Below are 26,112 nucleotides of genomic sequence, written 5' to 3'. Positions count from 1 at the left end.
TTTATCCCCTAGTGGCGGCATATTTCAATTTTCATCTTTTATCCCCCTATACATTAAAATTTACAAATAAGAATATTCAAATTTTGCAAATAGCAAAACATAGATCTGATTCAAAAATTTCTTTTGGGAAAGTAGCCCAAAATTTAGGCTAGAGACTGGAGAATGAGCGTCTGGCAGTAAATGATAGAATTTGGGGCCCTTTTTGCTTTTTAGGGGTAGAAATGAAAAAACATGTTTGTTTTTAACTGAAATGTTTTTTAAAATTTAGGAACGACCTGTTTGTAAAACCCCATGGAATAATAGTGGGTTTTTGAAATTAAGTGATGATAAAAGTTTACTTTTAAACTCTCCAATTCAAAATTTTTTTAGTTGGGGGAAAACCCTTGTTTAATTCTTAACATTCGAAATGATTAAAATTTATCAACAAACTTGAGAATTATAGATGAAATTTAATTTTTTTAAATAAGTTTATTGTATATTAAAATGCTAAGATAATATTTGTTTTGACAATACTTGTATTATAATTCAGACTGGCGGTGTCTCCAGATAATGGTAGTAATTGTCGAAATAAATTAATTTTTACCACATGGGTGGATTTTCTTAATAATAGTTAAGGTTTTTTTTATCACATGATAAGGAACATGGTTGCTAATCTAGTTCTCATTCTATTCTTATAAGTAAATAGTTTGGTTTTAGAGGGACTGATCATTACTTCATGACAAGAATTTTAAGTTTTTATTTGACAGCTTGTTTTTAGATAAATTTTTAGATAAATTTAAGGATTAAATTTTTACTGTCTGGATTAGTCAACTGTTGGTACTATTATTTTTTTTTTAACAATAACTGCCTAACTATATGGAAAATATTGATGTCTGGTTTAACTGTGCAAGTCATGGTGTGGGTGGAGCAAACGAAGTGTTAACATAAGGTTAACACTTCGGTGTTCCACAAATGCTGATTACTGATTGGTGTATATGCGTGTATAGTGTTCATTAATTGTATATGCAGTGGAACATGCAGCATCTTATATGTTATTTAAAATTATTCATTAAATTGACAGTCAGCTAAGTGTGCAACCATTACTATCCCTAACATGAAAATTTGTTAGTTGGATTGCATTATTTATCTGGTGTTCTTTTATGCTGATTTTTACACAATTTTTGGTCATATCTTGATGGTTTATCAACACCAGCTTTCCTGGATAACAAACCAGTTATTACTTATTCCTCCGCGAGTCACCAATTTCTTACCCCACATGATTTATCAATCAGCGTTGAGAGACATTTAGTGACCATTACAGCCAATGTCTGAGATCAATTGTTATGGAGAAATTACACTTTGCCAAAGGATTGAGCCAGCCATCCCTGGGTTACTAATACAATGCTCTCCCTATTGAGCTGAATGGGTGAATTTATTTATATATATTGAAAAATAACCAGTCATTAATGACATCTTATAAAAAGGAGTGTTCACCACTGTTCAACTTGGGTTTCAATGTAGCATCTTGATATTAATTACATCAAAAGGGCTGAGGGTGTAAACTTTCTGATTTAAAATTGACAATGTATTGTATTTCAGGTAGATTTGAGCATAAAATAAATAAAAAATTCGAGAAATATAGATCCTAAATTGATAAAGTATACTATAGCTGTTTCCCAGGGTGATACACAACTGCTGTATATGTATGTACTGTAGAAAATATGAGTGTTAAATAATTACATTTTAAAGATTTAAAGGCACTATCATATTTATTTCTAAAAAACTTTTTATTTTTCGACACCTTGTTACAGTTTCCAATAACTTATAACACTTATATTCATTTGTCATATAGATGAACTATTTTTGCTTCTGTTGGCAATAAGTATAATTATAGTACATTAATATTATGTATAGAAGTCAAAATACTACTTTGTTTACATTTTGCTACCTTTATGACACATAACTGCATGTTCAGCAATATTTTTGTCAGTTGTTTAATATAAAACATGCTTTTCAATCCATTATTACAACATTATAAAACATATGTTTGATATTTCTAAAGAAATAAAAAAAATGGTTTTCTCAGACATAATGTGCCTTTAAGACACAAATTGTATTATTACCTGATACCTTATATAAATGTAATTTGTTATTATTTACTGTTTTCTGAAATTCTAAAAACGTCAACGTTCCCGAACTGTTGACCGGTCAATAGTTTCGACTGTTTCCCTCGCGTGCTCTGACGTCATCGATGTCATAGAGGATTCCCACTTGAAGCGTCTATCGATCTTGATCATAAACCAGACGTGACGTGACATAGTTAAAATATTAAGTGTAATTATTAACATATTTTCTTGTTCCTTTTTTCTTCTGCAAGTACTGTTAAAACAGTAGTTGATCAGGTAATAAAACAGTTATTTCATGCGTGATTTTGGGAACAGTCAAACAGTTGTCCCTCTGTGTCGGGGATAGTGTTTTGAACTGTTGCCCTCGGCCTACGGCCTTGGGCAACAGTTCAAAACACTACCCCCTCCACCTCGGGCCAACAGTTTGACTGTTCCCAAATCACATATGGAATAACTGTATAATATTACATACTATAGCTGTTTCCCAAGGTGATATATGAACCATGTTAGCATTATATATGACATCACAGGAGGCGGGGCTTATTTTCTCTGACCAACTAGTTACAGGAGTTGTGATGTCTATAGTAATAGGTGGTTTTACATTAGACAGTCTATGATGTGCTGTATATGCTGATATACTGTAAATACAAGAACAAAATCTGATAATTATAACTGGTATAGTGCAATCACATCACTGTAAAAGCAAAATTAATAGAAATGCCTGACATTATTTAAGTTGTATTTAAGTGTAATGGCAAGAAGGTATGTCCCCTGTTATTGTAAAAGGTACTGTCCAGAACCTTTAAATAAATACAATTTTTATACTGTCTATAAAAAACCTGTTTCAGATTTGTTAATTCAATGGTAAAATTTTACAGTAACAGTCTAAGCAGTAAGGTTGCTAAATTGTTCCTAAAAAGTATCACCAAATTTTGAGAGCAACTATTATAAATTTTGATGACCAAATTTTGAAGGTAACTTCCTGCCATGTAATATGGTTCATAATATGTTCAGACCAGGGACATATGTGATATAAATCCCTGGCATGCAGGTACTAAAAAAGAAAATCTTTACTCAAATATTATTCCCGTTCAAGTTTACTTAGTTTCCTGAATTTTTTCATTTTTCAATCAAAGGAAAACAATATTTTTTTTTCTTTCCATAACTGACATAATAAAAATGATACACCCTTGTGATATAATTCCTCGCACTGAACTTCTAACAGTGATTTTATTGAGCAATAAATCACTGATTTGGATATATTATTTCTATTCTAACACGACAACAAGAAATAAATAAGCTAAATTGTGCCTGATTTGTTATCATACTTATTTTCAGCACTTCACATTTTTAGTGGTAATGTCACATGTATAATGATTATGTCACATGTCTAAATATAGAACATCAACAGTGATTTTATTGCTCAATAACACACAGTTTCGGTTCTTCTATGTTCAATAGGGAATTTCATGTGGGTTGTGTTAGAATAATAATTGGAATATCAGCTTGCCTGCTTAGTTTTAATTTTAGACTACATAATATATATACACTAATATTCTTTTAATAAAACACTCAAAAATGTTTTACATTAAATTTATCTGTTCACATGTAAAGAATCTATAATGTTACCTTTTTAATGAAAGGATAATATTCAATGCTCCTAAGGAATGAAAATAAATATGACAAAAATATTTAATTGCTTACCTTTTTATATTAGCTTGATCAATATCACTAGGTTGAAATGTGGCTTGCTTGAAATATTGTGCAAAATGAATGACATGTTGACCAGTACCTGATGCTATCTCTAGACATACCCCCTGAAAATCTTGAGGTAAATATTTACATAACACATCAAGTATTGGAGCTCTGTTGTTATCTGCAGCAGGGGCTTGAAGCATCTTTAACTGTAAGTAGAGAGATGTGGATTATTTTATTTATATCTAATATAATGGATGTATAGAAATTTTTTAGATACCACTTTAGAGGAATAAATTATTATACAAGGTCAGTATTTCAAGCATAAGTCTGTACATGTGTTTGAGACCTGTCTAACACAATATCATGCTAGTTGTCCTACATAGACTATCAAAGGAACTGGTTAATGTTTCCAAAACAAGCATTAAACAAGACAGGTATGGCAAGGTATATACCCATTTCTCTACATTTTCATTTTCTGTTTCTCAGTGGTTTGTACGTCCCAACAACACATTTCTGATCATATCTTGGTGGTAAGTCCACATATCTTAGCAGCCAGTCCCCCTAGCCAGCTTTCCTTGATAACTAAGCAATAATTACCAATTTCTCTTTAAGTGACCAACTACTAATATCACAGGATTTCTGAATCAGTGATGAGACAAATGACTATTAGACTCAATACACTGAATAGCCAGGAAGAGATTTTGCCTTGCCCAAAATCTAACCAGCCACCCCAATATCATAAATCTGATGCTCTCCTATAGAGTTAAGGCCTGTATTGGAGGACAAATGGCATGTAATTACAATAACCAGACAGCTCATATAATGTAAATTTTACTGCTTACTTTCAAAAATGGTTTTCCTTGGGTTACTTTTAAACATGGTTTGCCTAAGAAAACTTAATCCCTGCAGAATATAATTATCTTTTAAAGCTTAATTTAGATTAAAAGAGATGCAGTTACAATAATTTGAGGCCCTAATGGTACACTTCTCGCACTGTGAGTGTTGATATAATTTAACAAGTCAGCTGGATAGATGCACCATTGATGCACCATTAATATGAAGATAATAAAGACAATAGATGTCAGTATAAATGTAATATCACAGACTATCTATGTGAAAATAAGCTTTTGAAAAAAAGACAAATCTTCCTGTAATTTGCACCCTTTATTTTGTTGTTACATTATACTGACATAAGATGAATTTATATTCCTGGAAATACATTTCCAAGAACTAATACTAAAAAGTTATGCTTCAGACACCATAAAAAGGTTATATAAAGTAAACAAAGCAATTTGAAGGTAATCAGACAAAAATTATCTGTATTTAACATCAATAACAATCAATATCCAAAGGCAACTTTTATATAAATGTTCAAGCAGCATGCTAATTTTCATTCAAGAAATAAAATCTATTAAAAAGTAAAATATTTTCACGTGATGAAAGAAAGTAATTTACACATTGTAAATAGCGCTTAAAATCTTTGAAAATTACAAAAAATAGCAAAGAATATGTAAAAATATTACCCTTAGTGAGTTAGTAATGTAGTAGAAAAATGTAGATAAATACTGCATAATCTGTCATTAATTGCATAAAACATATAAATTATTTCTTGACTTGTAAATATTTTTGCTTTCATAAGAATATCTCAGTAAATATTTCGAAAAAAAAAACAACCATGGGTCTTTCAGTATTACCAGGTACAAAAAATATTTTTGTGTACCATAAAATAGTTTATTATATACAAAATTACCAAACATTTTCATAATCAAATCAAACTACCGAATGTATAATCTGGGTCAGTGTCAATTTTGGAATTATTTTTAGTACCAGTAACCCATAATGGTCGGATAGATAACTCTGACACATACATAACCCGACACTTGATAAATATAATTGTTATAACTTTTTACAACAAACAAGCATAATAATAGTCACCTAGTAGTATACTGTGTAGGAGCAGGACAGAATGTGATGATCTTTTTTGTAAGTTGGTAAACTTTTAATGTTTTCAAATAACTTAACTTTTCATAGGCAAAAACTGCTTCAAAAAGTTCTTTATACTAAATAACAATAATGTAGTTAGAATTGTATTTCCAAAGGCCACTGACTTTGACAAGATTTTGAAAAAATTGTTTAAATATCAACAAAAAATATATAAAACATACTAGATGTAAAATTAAATTATTGATGCTGATTTTCCAGTCTTTTTTCTACTTAAAAATTTAAGTGTCAACTTTATCTACTGTTGTGGGGTAAAAAGACCATGTTTTCTATACCTCATTTCAGAGATCTCAAAGCAGTACCAGTTTCTATTTTCATAAATAATTTGTGAAGAGTAATGTAAAGTTCTTTTGAACTGAACTTTGTTTAGGTTGTTAATATCTAAAAAATACAGAAGATAATGAAGATATTGCAAAAATATGTGATTTTTAATGTCGAAGTCATTTCTCCAACCAGTATGTCCCTAACTTATTACTAAGATTGAAATTTTCTGATAAATTATCAATTCAAATTCATAGAATAAAAAAATATTCACTACCTGACAAGTTAACTTGATATCTTAAAGGACAAAAAAAAAAGAAGAGATAAAAATCTGAATTGAAAGACACTGATGCATATAATGGTCTCATTAGGCTCAGTGCATCAAAATTGTATCATCACAAAAAATCAACTTTGCATTCATATATTCATATTTTTTTTTTTTTTTTTTTTTTTTGGTTTATGTCACATCGACACAGTTGAGTATAGGTCATGATCGCGACTTTTTTTGGGGGAAAAACCCCTGATTTTCATTTTTTAAAAGGCCCCCTTTTGCCCCCTTTTTTAAGTGCAAATTTTCCCAAAAAAAATTGTATTTAACCCCCCAAAAATCCCCACCCTTCCCCTCCCCCAATATTCATATTTAGTATCATTCAGTGAAAACTGAATTCAAAATTTTTTTAGGTCAACACGGAATAAAATATTAAAGAAAATACAATACCACGCGAGATGATAAGTCGGGGTGCTACACGTGATTAAGTGTTTTTAGTCATTTCCCGATTTAAAAAAAAACTGGCTGAAAACGTTCAAGCCCCTGTTCAAAAATAAAGATTGTCAGATGCCCATTACTTCATTAAATGCGGATCTGCAAAAAAGTGCGAAATGCGCAAAGGGCGGCCCCGATGCAAAAACTTGGCCCCCCATTAAGCCGAAAACACAAACTTAAACACTTCGGATTTTTTTTAAAACTTCCTTCTATCTGAAAACTATAGTATAAAATAACCGATATTTAATGTCATTTCCGCAGAAAATGAGTCATATCCGGTATTAAGTCATAGCAGTTTCTTAATTAAGTGTTTTTTTTTAATTTAAACCCCTGCAAAGGCAGTTAAAAAGCCTGTAAAAGAATTGATGTTCGATCAATCAAAATCTGAAATTTTTGTTGTCACACATTTTTTCTGGTCAACCCGGGAAAGAAAAACCCCCGGGTTTTATATTTGCGAAAACTTTTTAAAACTTTCGGAGTTTTTTTTTTTAATTTCAATTTTGGGTTTTTTTTATAGCCAAAATACTGCAATAACAAGAAACCAGCATAGTCAAAAAATCAAATTATAGAAGCTCACTTACGTTAAAATATCTCGGAAATATGTTTTTGAAGATCGGAGACATTTACAGTACAAATGGCGTATATCGAATAAAGGGAAGTAACTTAATAGGCTTACTTACCACAAGATACAAATTAAATCTGGATAGTTATATTGTAGCTTATATATTACTTCCCTTTACTTTATTAGTTCACGCCATCTGTACTGTAAAATAGAGAAATACAGAATATATCAAACCAAATATATCCGAGCATTTCTCCCATGATTGAGTACGTTAATTATTGCTTTTATTTGAAAGAGTTTGCGTGATTTCTTTCTACTGTAAAGTAGGGCTCGAGGTGCCTTGTCGTCAGTTATAAGTGATTTCCCTTTATTTAATTAACGTCATTTGTACTGTAAAAAATGTCGCTTATTCAGCTGTTCAGTGTTAGAACTGTTAAATAAATGATTTTACTTGTGTGGCTAAATAATTTTTCATGATTTACGATTTGTACAGTACAGATGACAATTTTACAGTCTTTATATTTCATTCAGTTCTTGAAAAAAGGTTCGTTTTACATAATTTGTTTATAAATAGATATATCTAAATTATGTTTTTTTTCTTTGAACCGTGATAAGTAAAGAATAGCTGATATCGCAGCCAGTTACTGCCGCCATTATAAACCAAATTGATAGTAATATTGTAGACATACAACTTATCAAATAGATCTAGATCTTTATCTGTTTTAACTTTATAGTCGAACATTTTAAAAGATGTGTAACATCTTTTTTATTTACTTTGTAGTATGTAGCATGTAATGTTGTTAGACCAATGCTCGGAAATCGTAACAAATGTTAATATGAAGAAACCAAAACTGATTGCATAACTTATAGATCTAAATGTAAATGCTTCTGTTTATGAGTAACCTTAATTTATATTCATTTATAATTATTCCTGGAAATGTTTTCATTATTAACAAGCATCACGTTCTACAGTACAATGTACTAATGTTTGCACTAAACTGTAAATAGAACAAGCAAAACAAGTGCAATTAAGGTCTATCTAAACCAATGCTCAGCAAGTTAGTTTCATATCTTGCCTTGGTCGTATTGTGCCGTGGTCAACTCTTCAACTTTTTGGTCAACTCACTCTTATTGGTCTATGCCGAGTGTTGATCCAACCATTCTAATTTCAAGTGATTTCCTACAACAGTTACAGTTATTAATTCTTTTATTTGTTTATACCATGTCTATGAATATAAAACAACAACAAAATACAGACAGACCAATCTTTCAAATTCAGTTATTCAAAATGCGACCTAAGCTTAATAATAATTGACCTTTGACAGACCTAAACACATTAAAACACATCAAAGTTGTTGATAGTTTTAGAAAAGAGATGTTATTTTGTCTTAAGTTTTTAAATAGTTTTAACGATTGAATTAAATGAAATATGACATGTAATGATGTACTAAGTCTTAGTTTGCATTGTGTGTTAATATATTTGCTCATCAAGAATTTGCAAATTATGCTTATTTTTTATCTTGCAGAATTCAAAGAAATTAATATGACAAAGGAAAGAAAGCTCATGACCAGAAAACATGTGTAGCAGCAACTGATAAGGACTTGCAACAAGCTTAAACACTGTTAAAGAAAGACATTTGAGAATGAGTGAGAGTGAGGAAAGTTCTAGATTTGAAAATGTTGATGGATTGATATCTCTTTCTTCTGACATGGAACAACACCGTGACAATATGGGCCATAGATGTTATATTTGCTATCAAGTATTTGTGGAAAAAACAGACCTGGAAACACATAATATGACAGTTCATGCTAGTGAGAAAGTGGATTCTAATGAGAAAAGCTTTATGTGTGAAATATGCAATATGTCATTCTCCCAAAAAGAACATCTTCAAGGACATTTGATGAATCACACTGCAGGTGAGAATAAGGAAATATTTGCAATGTTTGATAAATTATTTCCTTGTAAAGATACACTAGAAAGTAATATGACAATTCACACTGGTGAAAAGAAATGTAAGTGTGAAATCTGTGATGAATTATTTTTACAGATAGGTAATCTTACGGCATATATGATGATACTCAGTGGAAAACATACATGTGATAATTCCTTTTCTCAGAGAAGTAGCTTAGGAGCACACATGACACTGCACAGTGGTGAGAAAAGATATATGTGTGAAATATGTGGAAGGTCATTTGCAAAAAACAGCAATCTTAAAACACATATGTTAATACACACAGGTGAAAAGAAACATAAATGTGAAATATGTGAAAAATCATTCTCTCGAAAAGCGGCGCTGCAAAACCACATGCCAGTACATACTGATGAAAAGTCGCATACATGTGAAATATGTGGTAAATCATTTTCTCAGAAAAATAATCTCAAAAGACACATGGATATACACACTTGTGATAATAAACATACATGTATTATTTGTGAGAAATCGTTTTCTCGTAAAGAGAGTCTAAAATTCCATATGATCATACACACTGATGAAAAGAAACATACGTGTAAAATATGTGAGAAATCATTTTCTCGTATAGAATATCTTAAAACCCATTTGACAATACATACTGGTGAAAAGAAACATAAATGTGAAATATGTGAGAAATCATTTACTCAAAAACATAATCTAAAAATTCATATGACAAAACATACTGGTGAAAAGAGACATACTGGTGAAAAGAAACACACATGTGAAGTATGTGCTAAGTCATTTTCTCACCAGTGTAGCCTTAATATGCATATGATTATACACACTGGTGAGAAGAAACACACATGTGAAATATGTGAGAAATCGTTTGGTAAAAAAAATAACCTTAAAAGACATACTGCACTACACACTGGTGGTAAGAAATATGCATGTAAAATTTGTGGAAAATTATATTCTCGTAATGAGAATTTGAAAAATCATATGACAAAACATACTGGTGATAAGATATCATGATATAACTCAGACACATTCCAATGAAATGATATTACAGTACTGCATGTAGACAGTGTCATAATGAAAATTCATAAAATGTGAAGTTAGTGATTTATGATTTGTTTTAAAACTACTTTGAAATCTCATTTGGCAATACACTCTGTAGGAAATATGAATAAGGCGGTGATTAACTAAGAGCATACACACTGTAGAAAGTATGATTGAGAAAAATGTGATTAGTACTAATTGCACACACACAATGGAGAACATATATGAAAAAGAAAATTGTGACTAACTAATTTCAAGAATATTTCTGTTGTAAAGATGTACCTTTTGGATTTCAAAATGTTTGATATACTTTTATGTAATTAAGCTTTTTTATGATTCAAAGAACATGACATTTTAACATGACCCAAACAAGATTTTGAATGCTTAACATAAATATTTCATTGCCTTTTCAAGTATAATTATGTTTTTCTTCGTATGTTTATTTTTTTATACATTAAACCTGCAAATATTTTTACCTCTGGTCATTGTACATGTATAGTTGTGACTTTTATTTTGAATAAATGTGTTTATTTAACCTTGTGCAAACATTTTCTCTAAACTTGAGTGAACAGTGTCTTTTTATCGATACAATGTTATGATAATCATGGAAAAAATAGAACAGTTAATGCTTAAAGACATAGAGTAAATCAAGTTTCAGTGTTTTTTAAACTGATAGCTACACTTTTTCTATACTAATATTTAAATTGATAGCAACAATTTTTCTATACATGTACTAATATATATATTTTCAAATCGTAGAATAAACACTGCTGAGTATCATGACATTTGCAACTTTTTGGTCTTTTCAAGGACCTTAGAGCACAAAAGTATGTATATACAGACGTATAGTTCATGGTACAATGTATTTCAGTTTTAGTTAAGTTAACATATGCTACAAAACCTAACAAAAATCAAATAATACGCCCTTGTGATATAATGATGCGCATCCGAATGACAAACAGATTTGGGTATATATTTTGATTCTTATACACCATTAACAAATAAATGCTGATACCTGATATTAAGCTAAATTGCGCCTGATTTGTGTCCGTTCTTATTTTCAGTGCGTCGCATTTTTTGTGTGGTTACGTCACATGTATAATGATTATGTAGAATGTAGGACAAAACCCCACCAGTCAAAACCCCACACCTCAAAATGTTATAGAGTGGACAAAACCCCACACCTCCAGTTTTATAGAGTGGACAAAACTCCACCACCTTAAATTTTTCAGAGTGACATTAAGGAAATGTATTTTACATGAATTACATTTGAATTAATGTTTTTTCATTTAAATGATTTTTTTTCATATACATGTATGTACTTATTTATTTGATAGGAATATTCTTTATTACTGCCAGATATCATTGTTAAAAATGTATAATGGATATAATTAATGAAATATTTTTCAATTGCTATTATTGGTCTACAATTATGGCACAGTTATTAAAATTCGACTCAAATAAATGTTTACTCTTTGATGTTTTAACAGTTTGTAAATTGTTTGTATAGTCTCATTCATATTGTATTGCTATTGAAATAAATGCTACATGCTACATTGTTCTTTAGGGATTTGGATTAAGGTTTTTGTGTACAGTTTGTAAAAAACGTTGTGAAAAAACATTCAAATTTACTGGGAGGGGAATCGTCCGGGAGGGGAATTGTCTGGATACCGTTTGTAACACCTTTTTGAGAAGATGATCTTTCTTATATTACAAACATGTTTTATTGATGTACATGTAATTTGATATGCTTTTGAAATAAAAATAAATAAAATGTAAAATAATGTGTTATATTATATTAAGATATATGTATATTATATGCATTTTAATCCATCAAATCTTGCCCAATAATTAAAGGTGGTGGTGTTTTGTCCACTCTGTAAACATTAGGTGTGGGGTTTTGTCCACTCTAAAAAATTTTGAAGGGTGGGGTTTTAACTGGTGGGGTTTTGTCCATCTTCCGATTACAGTTGAGTTCACACTAAAGGTTACACAAAGTGCACTAGGAGTGCACTAGATTTGCACTACTAGTGCACTTCAAAGTGCACTAGTAGTGCACTTCGAAAGTGCACTTTGTAGTGCACCAGACCTATTATATGTATTAAGCAGTTACCTTTTATTTCAATGTATAGCAATTTGACTTTTACATGAAAATAGATAAATATAGATATCTGTATAATATTTTTTCATAATAAATTTGAAGTTGTGAATATTGGATTTTGTAAAATATGGCGTAAAATATTAGAACAATAATTTTTCAAAGTCACCTTTCCTCATTTAATTAATTAAATCAGTCCGTGAACATTCTCAACTGCCAATCTTATGAAGAATGTTTTAGGAATTCGCAAGGTATTTTTTTGATGTTAAGCTTTAACATGATATCACCTAAAATGTTAAAATTTATAATCACGAATAAGCCATATATTCCCAAAGTTTTTTTTTCTTACAGCAGCTTAACAATAGATGCCCCCTGTCACTTGATATACAATTATCCAATAAACCATTTAGGTGTCACCTTCCCTGGCCAGCCTGGTCATATGGTCTAGTGCACTAGAAGTGCACACGATGTGCACTTCTAGTTCAGCTCTAGTGCACTAGAAGTGCACAAGGGTGGGAAGTTTAGTGCGAACTCAACTGTATGTCACATGTCTAAATATAGTTGTCAAGGTCACATTTAGGGTTCAAAGTTCAGATAAAAAAATCACAAGAGGTGATAATATATCCAGATATTTTTCAGATATTGCCCAAAGCATATCTCCTATATGCATACCTGTAATGCCCACATCTCTCTCAAAAGCTTCTGTGACGGGCGTATATTGCGACACTGTTGCCTTTGTTCATAGATCAAGGAATTTAAAAATACTTTGCACAAATAATCACAATAATAATATGATAAGTTGGGCGCAAAACTTGTGTCCTTTCCTCCAAGGTCACACTTAAAGGTCAAGGATAAACATAGTCTGTTATAGGGTATAGTTTATGTCTGATCTATAACTTCTTCATAGTTCAAGGGATTTTGAAAATACTTGGCACAAATAGTTACAATAATAAGACGATATGTCATGCTCAACACATGCACCCCTGCCTCAAAGGTCAAGGTCACACTTAGATGTCAAAGCTTTACATGATAGATTTTTAAATTCCATGTTTCATTTTATTTTTTTAATAAATTAATTGTTGCATTTGCAGATCTAGAATTGATCATAATTTTGGACTAAAAGTCCTGAGATCCATACCAAAATCTTATGAAACGAAACAGTTTTATGCTTCATATTTAACTTCCCTGAGGCGGGGGATGTTGGTAACTCAGTTACAAATTCCTTTTCAGCTTTTTTGATAAATAGAGGTATTGTAACAGTTGTTGCCAATGCGAAATTGTACCTTAATCATAACTTTTTAAGTTTTTGGTGTATTGTCTGCATACTTGACCACAACAACCCTTGTGACAAGACCTTTAAGTAGACCAGACAAACCTTGACCTTCATCCATAAATGACCTTTCACCATCAAGGTCAAATGTCTGAATAATTTGCTTGTTTCTTGCTATTTGTGGCTATAGTTTTTAAATTTGAAATAGATTGTCTTCAAACTTGAACATAATAATCTTTTAATGACCTTGACCTTAAGGTGACCTTGACCATCAAATGTTTGAATTTTAAATATATTTTCCTAACATTGTCATTTATTTATGGAAAGGATTCACACTTCGACTTACTTTTGACTAGACAGACCTATAGAAATTATAAAAAGAAAAACATATTTTTTTTAAAGATTTGTTTAAACCGTTTATTTGTTTGCTTTGAGATAAAATAGATAGAAAAATAGTTGAGCGTTGCCCCGCTCGGCAGTGACTCTTGTAATTAGTAAGTCATATATCATCAGGTATACTAAGGCTATCTTTGATTATTTAAGAGCAGAATACTATTCAATTGTCTTTGAAAATTAGATTTTAACTGAAAGGTGAAGGTAGGGCTTCTTCTTGTGAGACTGTGTAAAATGAAAGCTCTTTTTGAGCCATACTGTATGGGCAGAGATCAAATTGGCATGTCTTTTAGAACTGTTTCACTTCAAACCACTTGCCCCTCACCACTGTGGGTTCGAATCCGACAGGGACTTTGGATTCTTTCATGTGAGGAAGCTATCCAGCTATAGCTTACGGAACGTCGGTGGTTCTACTCAGGTGCCCGTTCGTGCCTGAAATAATGCACGGAAGGGCACCTGAGGTCTTCCTCCACCAGTAAAGCTGGAACGTCGCGATATGACCTATACTGTGTCGATGTGACGTAAAAAAATCCCAAAAACCAAACCATCATATACAACAGATGAATAAAACAAGAACTGTCCAGTTATGCATTGATATAGCATACCGTAAAACCGATATAAGTTGTTTCCCTTTATTTAATTAACGCCATTTGTACTGTAAAAAGACCCACATGATGCAGTTTTAAATTTTACATAGAATCTAGTTAAAGTAAGTGGACGGATTTAATCATTACAAGATAGCTCTAATTAACTTTATTTTTGTTGCAGAATAATTTTATGATTTATAATTTATACACATGACAAAAGTCGTTATATCTGCTGATACATTTTTGTAACTAGGTCTATCTTATTTTAATCTAGTTCTTGCTTTCCCAAAACTTTATTTTAAGCTATACTTTTTGTTTTTTCTGATGCTGTATAAAAGTTTTAGATTAGACCTGTTAGGAAAAATAAACCTACAATGTTACCAGAATAATATACTGACCTACATTGACTTAACCTGATTTTACTCTCTTTCCCAAATTAATTTTTGTGCATTATTTGATAAAACAATGAAATTATTGTCCCCCGCCTTTTCAAAAAAAAAAAAAAAAATGTATACAAAACCAGAGGTACTTGTGTTTCTTTATTCTTTAAGAACAATTAATTTGAATGAGTAATGGTACATTTTCTTATTGATCCTATTCATTCTGTTTTTACTTGTGTGTCATTTTTAGGCCTTGTGTGACTATTTTAAAATGGCAAACAAGATCGAAGAAAAAGTCATATCAGTTCTCTAGCAAGCAAAATATTATTTTATCACATAAACCCTGGCGCAGGAGTGTAATAAAGCCATTTAATAAAAACGATATTACACTAGTGTAATAACACTTTGACGTGACGTCATTTGCGCTATATAGAAACATAGCGTTAAAGCGCGCTAATGTTAGCGTTACACTATAGGCGCGTCATTGAAAAAATACTCATTTTAACAGTTTACTGTTCTTATTTTATATATGTGATAAATAGAATATTATATTCGTGTAGATTTAATACTAAATTTATTGAACTCGTTGAATAAAACAATATTATGCTCGCCAGAGGCCCGCATAATAAGAGGATATTTTTTCGTTTGCGTGAAATATGGAATATATTTTCACGAAACATGATAAAATGCCACATATTTTCACGAGCCGGTACGGCGAGTGAAAATATGTGGCATTTTATCATGTTGAGTGAAAATATATACCATATTTCACAAAAAACGAAAAAATAACCTTTTTATTTAATTTCATTATCAAAGAAAATGGTAACGAATCCCCTTGCTTGCTACCAACTGCAGTTGTACAGCGCGCAGTAATTTATGCGTAAGCACGCGCTGTTTGGCGCTACATTGTGACGTCATGTAAACAACTTTTTAAACGTCTGTACAGCGTTAATTACTGAATTAAAGATATTGGTGTTCGGATTATTTTTCTTAGTTAGACCATTTTCTATCATGCTAGATAGTTTTCAAAACAATATTCAAGAAAAAGTTGTTTTGTATTTATCAGATTTTTCAAACAAAACGGCGAAAGAAGTCCCTTAAAATAAATATGAGTTTTGACTCCGCCCACTTTCATATTTATATTTCATATTTATTTTTAAAAAATATGAAATATATTTGACTGATATAGCACCATATTTCATGGGTAAAATTAAATAATATGATTTTATTCAACTCGTTCAATAAATTTAGTATTAAACTACACTCATTCAATATCCTCTATTTATTCAACAGGTTCAGTTAATTCAGTAATGAACCTACACAAATACATTTGTATAGTATTCTATTTATCACATATCCAAACATTTTGGGCCAAAATAAAGACTGTTAATAGTGCAAATTAGAATCATTTTTCAATGAAGCTCCTATGTAGTGTAACACTTAAGATTTAGAGCGTCTTAAATACATTATATATGCAGGGTTGTCATTAACTTTTTTGCAGAAGGTTTGTTTTGAACTTGAGGCGGTCATTTCTGTCTTTATCATGCATAACAAAGAGTGTTTTCTTAATTTTGAGGCGGCCCATAATGCATTTGAGACAGGCATTTTGGCCTCCTGCCGCTCTCAATGACAACCCTGTATATGTATCAACTTTGTATAGCACAAATGATGTCTCATCAAAATATTTACACAAACATGCAGGGGTAACAAAATATTATTGATTGTTTTATTTGCCTTTCCCTGGACAAAACATCATAGCAGGACCAAACCTATATCAAGGCCCTCTTGAATGTATTTTGCTTTTCATTTGGAGTCTGTTTTGCGTGCTCTTGTATTTGGAATAAAAGCTGTTTGGAGGATAGAGTGGGTATATTTCACAACCAGACATTGATAGTTCTAGTAACTTTTTATGTTTATAGAGATAATTTTTATTTGTTTGGGTCGTCAGACCAAACAAATAATGGTAGCGAAATTTCAGAGTCTAATGCTGTTAATTGCAAATGCCAAAAGTAGTCCGCTTTTTTGAAGCCTTTACTTCCCTTTACATGTACACTAATGCCAAAAAATTCAGGGGAGATCACTGCGTAAAGATGGCTCAAGACAGACGCATTAATTTTCAAGCAAAATAATTCCCGAATGGTCGAAGATTTCTAATATTGTTTTATTGTATTTTCTGATCAAAGATAAGTAACTACAAAGCGGACAGTCAATCTCTGACACAGAAGTTTCACGACAAGCCTAACAACAAGTAGTTCTCAAAACAGCTTAAAACTAGTGATTTAAAAGAAAGAAATATTTTTTATTTTGTTACAAGAATCCAACAAATTACAACGCATTCAAAGTTTAAAAGTAGCGTTGGCTTATAGAATTGTCAATAAATGCACAATCACAAATTACGCGGATGAATATGATTTTATCAATGAAAATACTATTTTTAGCGATGTCGATTACCGAATACTACACAAACCGAGTAGTGGAATATAGAGATTCTACATGTCGGACTGTTTGGGCGAGAAGATTTTCGCTAAATTATTTACTTCAATTTTAAACAACAGCAGTTTATCCTGAACAAAATACCTCGAAATTAATAAGGATTACAAACCCGAAATGCAATGGAAGTTCTAAATTTAGAATGAGTTGATGTTATTCAGTTACTGTTTGTGTAACTTCTCCGTGGTGCAGGGTTAACGCGCTCGCTTAGTGTGTGAGAGGTCTGGAGTTCAAATCCCAGTGGAGGAAACTTTTTTTTTTAAATTCTTTTTTAAGTGTCTTTGTTAAGGAAGTAGCCATGATATGCAAGGATAAAGTGTGGCTGTCATAAAAATGAACATAAATGATTTTTTGATGCAACACTAGTTTTGCAAAATTCCGTATGTATCAAACTGGTGCCTTGCAAGATGAATTATAGTACATAAAAATAAACTTATACAGGAAAATACATACAGATATACAGTACGATTTAGATTGCAAAGATCAGAAAATACCACAGAGCTTGCAGCCCTTTAATTCTTTATAGATATACATGCTTATAGTAAGCTCCATGATTATTTACATCTGTGTTAAACAACAGTTAAAGTTGTTACAAGCCCTAATTTAGAATAATATGGTTTTCTTCAGGCCGTTCACATATAAATTCACCGTGGCCTTGAATATCAGTGTTGCAATTAGTCTTATAGCCAATTTACTACAATTAAAACGCTGGAAAGCATTGGTGGCACTATACATATAATCTCACAACCGGTACCTTTCTTACATTCTGAGACCCAAACAAATTCAGCACCTTCTGTGCTTTGATTTACTTAAGTTTATAGATATTTTTGCTGATTAAATTATAAAAAAATAAACAAAGCTTGCATTATGTGTTAATATATTTGTTCATGAAGAGTTTGCAAATCATGTTTATTTTTCATCTTGCAGAATTCAAAGAAATAAATACAACGGGGGGAAAAAGCTCGTGACCAGAAATCAAGTAATATGCATGTGTAGCAGTAACTGATAGGGACTTAAGACAAGCTTAAGGAAGACATTTTAGAATGAGTGAGGAAAGTTCTATATTTGAAAACTGTGATAGATTGTTTTCTCTTTCATCTGATATGAAACAAGAACCTGAAAATGTGTGCCATAGATGTTATATTTGCAATCAAGTATTTGTGGAAAAAGCAGACCTAGAAACACATATTACGACTGTTCATGCTAGTGAGAAAGTGGATTCTAATGAGAAAAGCTTTATGTGTGAAATATGCAATAAATCATTCTCCCAAAAAGAACATCTTCAAGGGCATTTGATGAATCACACTGCAGGTGAGAATAAGGAAATATTTGCAGTGTGTGATAAATTATTTCCTTGTAAAGATACAGTAGAAAGTAATATGACAATTCACACTGGTGAAAAGAAATGTAGGTGTGAAAGTTGTGATAAACTTTTTTCTCAGATGGATGACCTTGCAACATATATGATGAAACTCAGTGATAAAAAGAAACATATGTGTGAAATATGTGATAAATCATTTTCTAACAATAGTAGCCTTAAAACACACATGACAATACATAGTGGTGAGAAAAGACATACATGTGAAATATGTGGATGGTCATTTGCTCAAAGAAGTACTTTCAGAAAGCATTTGTTGATACACACTGGAGAAAAGAAACATACATGTGAAGTATGTGAGAAATCATTTTCTCGAAAAGAGGGTCTGAAAAACCACATGACTGTACACATGGATGAAAAGTTGTATTCTTGTGAAATATGTTGTAAATCCTTTTCTCAGAAAAGTAATCTTAAAAGACATATGGCTATACATACTGGTGAGAAGAAATATAGATGTGTTATTTGTGAGAAATCATTTTCCCGAAATGAGCATCTCAAAAACCATATGCTGATGCACACAGATGAAATGAAACATACATGTGAAATTTGTGAGAAATCATTTCCTTTATTAAGGTATCTTAAAACCCACATGACAGCACACACTGAAGAAAAAAAACATACCTGTGAGATATGTGAGAGGGCATTTTCTCGAAAAGAGCTTCTCAAATTGCACATGACAATACACTCTGATGAAAAGAAATATAAATGTGAAATATGTGATAAACTGTTTTCTCGAAAAGCCTATCTACAACAACATATGAAAGTACACACTGTTAAAACACACACTGGTGAGAAGGAACAAAGATCTACATGTGATATATGTGATAAGTCATTTTCTCTAAAAAGCAATCTTAGCAGACATAAGAAATTACACACTGGTGAAAAGAAACATACATGCATAATATGTGAGAAATCTTTTTTCCGGAAAGGACATCTAAAAAGCCATATGACAAAACACACTAGTGATAAGATATGATATAAATAAATCAGTTTATTAAAAAATATTTCTATAAAATACAGTATCTTAAAATATAAATATGCCACATGCACTTTATATTGCAATTTCACAGTGTTGCGCATGAGCTTGTATGGACATTTTCAAATGGAAAGAGAAAAATAATTTCTCTGTACAAGAAGGGAACAAAATGAATCATTAAATATCAGAAATTTCATTGTTAATATTATATATTCTATCAATTAAATCTGAATAAAACATGTAATTCATTAAGGAATACATGAGACAGAGGCAAAGATTTTTCCTGATGAATTTTCTTAATATGTGCATTATGTAATTGTGCCCATGCCATAAAATAATGTTGGGAGCATTTTGTCTAAGTGTTTATGTGTTAGAGTGAGTTGGTATACGAGCCAGAACTTCTGCTCGCATGATTGGATTTCAAAATGAATTGGTACATATGACCACTACTAGTAAAGTGTGTAGCACTCAAGATCTAGGTCACATGAACAAAGTTCAAGGTTACAGCAACATATTATGTTAATTTTCATATAGTGTGAAGTGGTTATAGAGTTCATGTCCAGGGACATAATTATATAAATAAATAACTTCTCCATGCATCACGGGATTCATAAGTACATGTACTAAATATCAGGTCTTTAGCTTACAGGTTAGGAATTTGTCATATATTTTCAATTGCTATTAAAGTAAGTGTCCATTTCATTATACCCCCGCACAACAAAGTTGTAAGGGGGGTATACTGGAATCAGCTTGTCTGTCCGGCCGTCCGTCCGTCCTGCCGTCCGGCCGTCGGTTTTTTCTTGTCCGCCCAATAACTTAAGATTCCTTTGACCCTTAGTCTTCATATTTGGCATGGAGGTTAGTCATGATTAGTAGATGACCCCTATTGATTTTGAGGTCACTAGGTCAAAAGTCAAGGTCACAGGGGCCTTGACTTCAAAAAGCTTGTCTGCCCAATAACTTAAGATTCCTTTGACCCTTAGTCTTCATATTTGGCATGGAGGTTAGTCATGATTAGTAGATGTCCCCTATTGATTTTGAGGTCACTAGGTCAAAGGTCAAGGTCACAGGGGCCTTGACTTCAAAAAGCTTGTCCGCCCAATAACTTAAGATTCCTTTGACCCTTAAACTTCATATTTGGCATGGAGGTTAGTCATGATTAGAAGATGTCCCCTATTGATTTTGAGGTCACCAGGTCAAAGGTCAAGGTCACAGGGGCCTGGACTTCAAAAAGCTTGTCCGCCCAATAACTTAAGATCTTAAGATTCCTTTGACCCTTAGTCTTCAAATTTGGCATGGAGGTTAGTCATGATTAGTAGATGACCCCTATTGATTTTGAGGTCACCAGGTCAAAGGTCAAGGTCACAGGGGCCTTGACTTCAAAAAGCTTGTCAGCCCAATAACTTAAGATTCCTTTGACCTACAGTTGTCATATTTGGCATGGAGGTTAGTCATGATTAGTAGATGACCCCTATTGATTTTGAGGTCACCAGGTCAAAGGTCAAGGTCACAGGGGCCTTGACTTCAAAAAGCTTGTCCGCCCAATAACTTAAGATTCCTTTGACCCTTAGTCTTCATATTTGGCATGGAGGTTAGTCATGATTAGTAGATGACCCCTATTGATTTTGAGGTCACCAGGTCAAAGGTCAATGTCACAGGGGCCTTGACTTCAAAAAGCTTGTCCGCCCAATAACTTAAGATTCCTTTGACCTACAGTCGTCATATTTGGCATGGAGGTTAGTCATGATTAGTAGATGACCCCTTTTGATTTTGAGGTCACTGGATCAAAGGTCAAGGTCATAGGGACTTTGACTTCAAAAAGTTTGTCCACCCATTAACTTAAGATTCCTTTGACCCACAGTCTTCATATTTGGTATGGATGTTGATCATGACTATAAGGTGACCCCTATTGATTTTGAGGTCACTGGGTCAAAGGTCACATGGACCTTGACAAAAAAAAGCTTTTCTTCTCAATTGCTAAAGAATGTCCTGTCCGCAATGTATTGATTTTGACATTTTCACATTTGAAGCATGTAGAATACATAACTTAGCAATGCACTGGCTTAGTAACCTCAGATTTGGCAGGGAGGTTGTCCTTGAGCTCTAAATGGCCACTGTTGATTCTGACAAAGTGGTATGCGGGGGTATTCACGCCATGATAGTGGCAGTTCTAGTTACTGCTACATGCATTATAGGATTTTCATTATGATGTTTTATTCCTTGATATATCATCAAAATATTTTGCAGATGTCTGCACCAGTGCCAGAGGGTGTGTTTTGGGCAACACTTGGTTGGAGGTAAAAATGTCATATATATGGCATTGTTTTCTGAAACAATGACTTTTAAATATTTATTGATTGATTTTCAAACATATTTTTGTGTTAATCAATGTACATGACTCTGTATTAGAACATTTTGTATGAATATGTACCATCATCATGTCACAATAAAGCTGTGTTCCATTCCATTCACATGAATATTTGTCGTACATAAAATCTGAATATGGTTTATGTTTCCTGACAATCCCTTTAAACATGTCCTGTCAGCCTCACAGTTGGGTTAAAGTTTTGCATGCAACATCATATCTCATCTACCACAATAATATTTACTTGTAACTTGAGATGTCACTATCCCTAAGGGCCATAACTCTAGCATGAGTTTTGACAGAGTTATGGCCATTTTTGAACTTAGAAATCTGGATTAAACTTTTGCATGTAGAATCAATCTTTATTTATGTTAATCTTTTAAAACTATGGAAGGTCTTCACTTGAAATTTGCTTCATAACTTTGGTATAGTAATCAAAAGTTAGTGTCCAAGGTCCACGACATGGCTTTTGACTGAATTATTTTTATGGACTAAATTAAAGAATTGTGTGAAACATTTTTCTTATTCACTTAAAACTTAATACACATTTGCAGGATCATAATTTAATGTCACTTTCCAGTGCTTAAAACTTTCTAATGGATATTGACTAAATTAATGCCCTTTTAAAATTAAAATGGTTTGGAGCAACACCAATCTTTATAAATACTCACTACAACTGTAGGTAACTACTTCAGAATTGAAATATATGTTTCTTATCATCAACCACATCATATGTAATACAAAACTGTAGCATGGCTATTTCTTGAGTTATTTCCCCCTTATTTTCTTTTAATCTTTTTTCTTTTTATATGCCCGAAAGAATTTCGGACATATTATGTTATACCCCCTGGTGTCCGTCCGTCTGTCCGTTAGCAATTTGGTTTCCAAAGCGTAACTTAAGTTCCATTTGGCCCACAGTATTTAAACTTCATAGGATGATTGCCCGTATTGGGTAGAAGACCCTATTGATTTTGGGGTCACAAGGTCAAAGGTCAAGGTCACTATTACATTAAATCTGAAAATGGTTTCCGGAGCATAACTTAAGTTCCATTTGGCCCACAGTCTTCAAACTTCATAAGATGATTGTCCATATTGGGTAGAAAACCCTTATTGATTTTGGGGTCAAAAGGTCAAAGGGCAAGGTCACTATTGCCCTAACTCTGAAAATGTTTTCCGGAGCATAACTCAAGCTCTATTTGGTCCACAGTATTCAAAATTCATAGGATGATTGTCCATATTGGGTAGAAGACCCCTATCGATTTTGGGGTCACAAGGTCAAAGGTCAAGGTCACTATTGCCCTAACACTGAAAATGGTTTCGGGAGCATAACTCAAGTTCTATTTGGTCCACATTATTCAAAATTCATAGCATGATTGTCCATATTTGGTAGAAGACCCCTATTGATTTTGGGGTCACAAGGTCAAAGTCACTATAACCTTAAAACTAAAAATGGTTTTCGGAGCATAATTTTATTTCAGTTTGGCCCAGAGTATTCAAACTGCATAGGATGAGTGTCTATATTGGGTAGAAGACCCCTATTGATTTTGGGGTCACAAGGTCAAAGGTCACAGTTACTATTACCTTAAAACTGAAAACAGTTTCCACTCAATAACTTAAGTATTATCCAAACTACAGCTGTAAAATTTTATAGGATAAACAGCCATGTTCAATACATGACCCCTTATTGATTTTAGGGTCATAAGGTCAAAGGTCAGGGTCACAATGATCTTAACACTGAAAGTTGTGGTTTCTGGAGCATAACTACAACTAGATGCTGGTGCTTTGAAAACAGCAACTGTATATATATATGAAGGTTTTTCAGCTATAAAGAGGATTGCTTTTTGGAGGAGGTAATACTGTATTTAATTCCTATGTCTTACAAATGCTTCATCCTTACTGACAAAAAAAACAACAACACTTTTGGGCATTTAATGCTCCACCTAGCGGTGCTCTTGTTTATTACCTCACTTGAGCTTGCTCAGGTTGAGCATTTAGGCTTGTTGAATGTCCAAAATGTCCAATTTTAGTATGTTAACGCTCTTGAGGTCACAATTTTGTCTCAATTGTCACCAACTTGATCAGGGAATTTGCAAAGATAGGTCATCTCTGCTGAACCAGTGTAGGATACTGGAGCAAATATTAGAAAAAATCCTGTAAACAGTCTACTTGCTATCGTTTTGATCCAAATATCCTTGAAATTTGACAAAGGGTCAAAAACTAAGTCACGGCCTAAATATGGAAAAAAAAAACTCTGTAGAGGTGACTGTTTTGGTACAAATATCTAGAAATTGGTAGATGTTTTTGAGCTCGACTTCTAATATAGGAAAAAACTAGGTCTTACAACCCAAACATAATGATATATAAATAATCAGTACAAGTAAGAAACATCATTTTGACATAATTTATCTGTTAGTGATATCACACAAAAGTTTAATTAAGATTTTCTATAAAGATATGACTGTAATGATTTAAAAACATAGTCCATTTATTACAAAGAAATTGACACATTGTAGAAACTTTTCTATCAACGTTTTCCTATTCATCATACACTATCAGATTAAACATTTTGTGTGAGATATTTCATTAAAGTGCAGTGCCGATGAATAATCTGTTTCTATTGTTTGATCAATTGATTTCTTACCGTAATTAAAAATGTTTTTTAATACAAGTGATTCAGAAGTTGATGAAAGATGAAAGACTATTCTTAATGTTATGTGTAAGTAGATAAACTACCCAAATTTCACTGGATATTTAGATTTGTGAAAGTTGTGCCATTTTGATGTGTATAAGTAGGACAACGAGTGTATAGTTTATGTAAGGAATATTTTTGGATCGGTTTACAACTGTAGAAAACGATACTGGATGCCTGGCGAGTCTAATATGATTTCTAAAACTGTGTACGAGTCAACTCTAAATATAATATATATTGTTTTATTATTCTAATGTTACAAAATAAACTTATAACGTGAAGACAATGAACATGTAATTACCTTTATTCTTTCTGAATGGAAACGTCATTACAGACACAAAAAGATAAATTCTTTTATCCACAAAGAAATGCCTTGAGGGTATTAAATTATTTTATGTTGTCAAGAACATGGATTTCTTGCTTGTAATAAACAAAGTCAAGGACGATTCTTCAAGGAAATTTGATTCTAGATATTTTCTGCTTTCTTTATTGTATTAGGTAAATGAGCCCCATTTGTTTTCCCTCTACAAATAAACGATTATGGAAATACAAATATTGATTCATTTAGTCTTATAATTCAGTCTTATAATATTAGTACTTGTTCATATAGACATGCATTATATATCTTTTGGATAAGGATAAAGGTGTAAAAAAACGTTTTTATTCTTGTATTAAATTCGGATGATAGAGCTTGTTATCAGCATTGCGTCGCGTCCTTGATCTTGATTATGTAAAAAAACTGTCGCCATCATGGAAAGGAAAATGAATGTTTTTGTCTAATCTGTCTATTTTTTAGAAACAGTGATCTTGAGCCTCTTCTAATAAATATTCAAACAAAAACTAAGATTTAATTAAATAAGTACTTTACTGTTTCAGCTTAGCGGATATAATAATATTTGTAGCGTAAAAACTTCTATAGAAGTATTATAAATTATTTTCATTAGAAGAAAATAAACTTTCGTTTTTGAAAGTATTTAATATTTAGATAAAGTTTCAATGTCTACAAATGTCAACAGAGTTACAGCATTTGAAGTTTATTGTTTTTATCTATAGAGACTGAAATTTAAAGCGTACATGACATTTCTGGCAACATGTTGAGGACATTTTATATGTAGACTGGTAAA

General features: G+C 32.1%; 2 protein-coding genes across 2 annotated transcripts; one reads left to right on the top strand and one right to left on the bottom strand.

The window, feature by feature from the left end:
• Positions 1-2,577: 2,577 nt before the first annotated feature.
• On the bottom strand, positions 2,578-7,525 carry LOC132713347 (methyltransferase-like 26; the record flags this gene model as incomplete). Its single annotated transcript, XM_060695899.1, has 3 exons — positions 7,410-7,525; positions 3,810-4,009; positions 2,578-2,743 (listed from the first exon to the last, which is right to left on the bottom strand). Coding segments are annotated over exons 1-3 (408 nt in total), but the record flags the coding sequence as incomplete, so codon positions are not given.
• Positions 7,526-7,634: 109 nt separating this feature from the next.
• Positions 7,635-21,126, top strand: LOC132713346 (zinc finger protein 845-like). The gene is made up of 4 exons (XM_060695898.1): positions 7,635-7,934; positions 8,917-10,334; positions 11,173-11,189; positions 18,610-21,126. Exons 2-4 carry the CDS (start codon positions 9,034-9,036, stop codon positions 19,932-19,934), a joined length of 2,643 nt encoding a protein of 880 aa, XP_060551881.1. The 5' UTR covers positions 7,635-7,934; positions 8,917-9,033; the 3' UTR covers positions 19,935-21,126.
• Positions 21,127-26,112: the final 4,986 nt, after the last annotated feature.

The sequence above is a fragment of the Ruditapes philippinarum genome, unplaced genomic scaffold (assembly GCF_026571515.1).
Source record: "Ruditapes philippinarum isolate M1 unplaced genomic scaffold, ASM2657151v2 ctg10670_1_1_1_1, whole genome shotgun sequence".
NCBI lineage: Eukaryota > Metazoa > Mollusca > Bivalvia > Venerida > Veneridae > Ruditapes > Ruditapes philippinarum.
The sequence above is the reverse complement of the archived record's forward strand: the minus strand, read 5'-3'. Positions and strand labels throughout refer to the sequence as shown.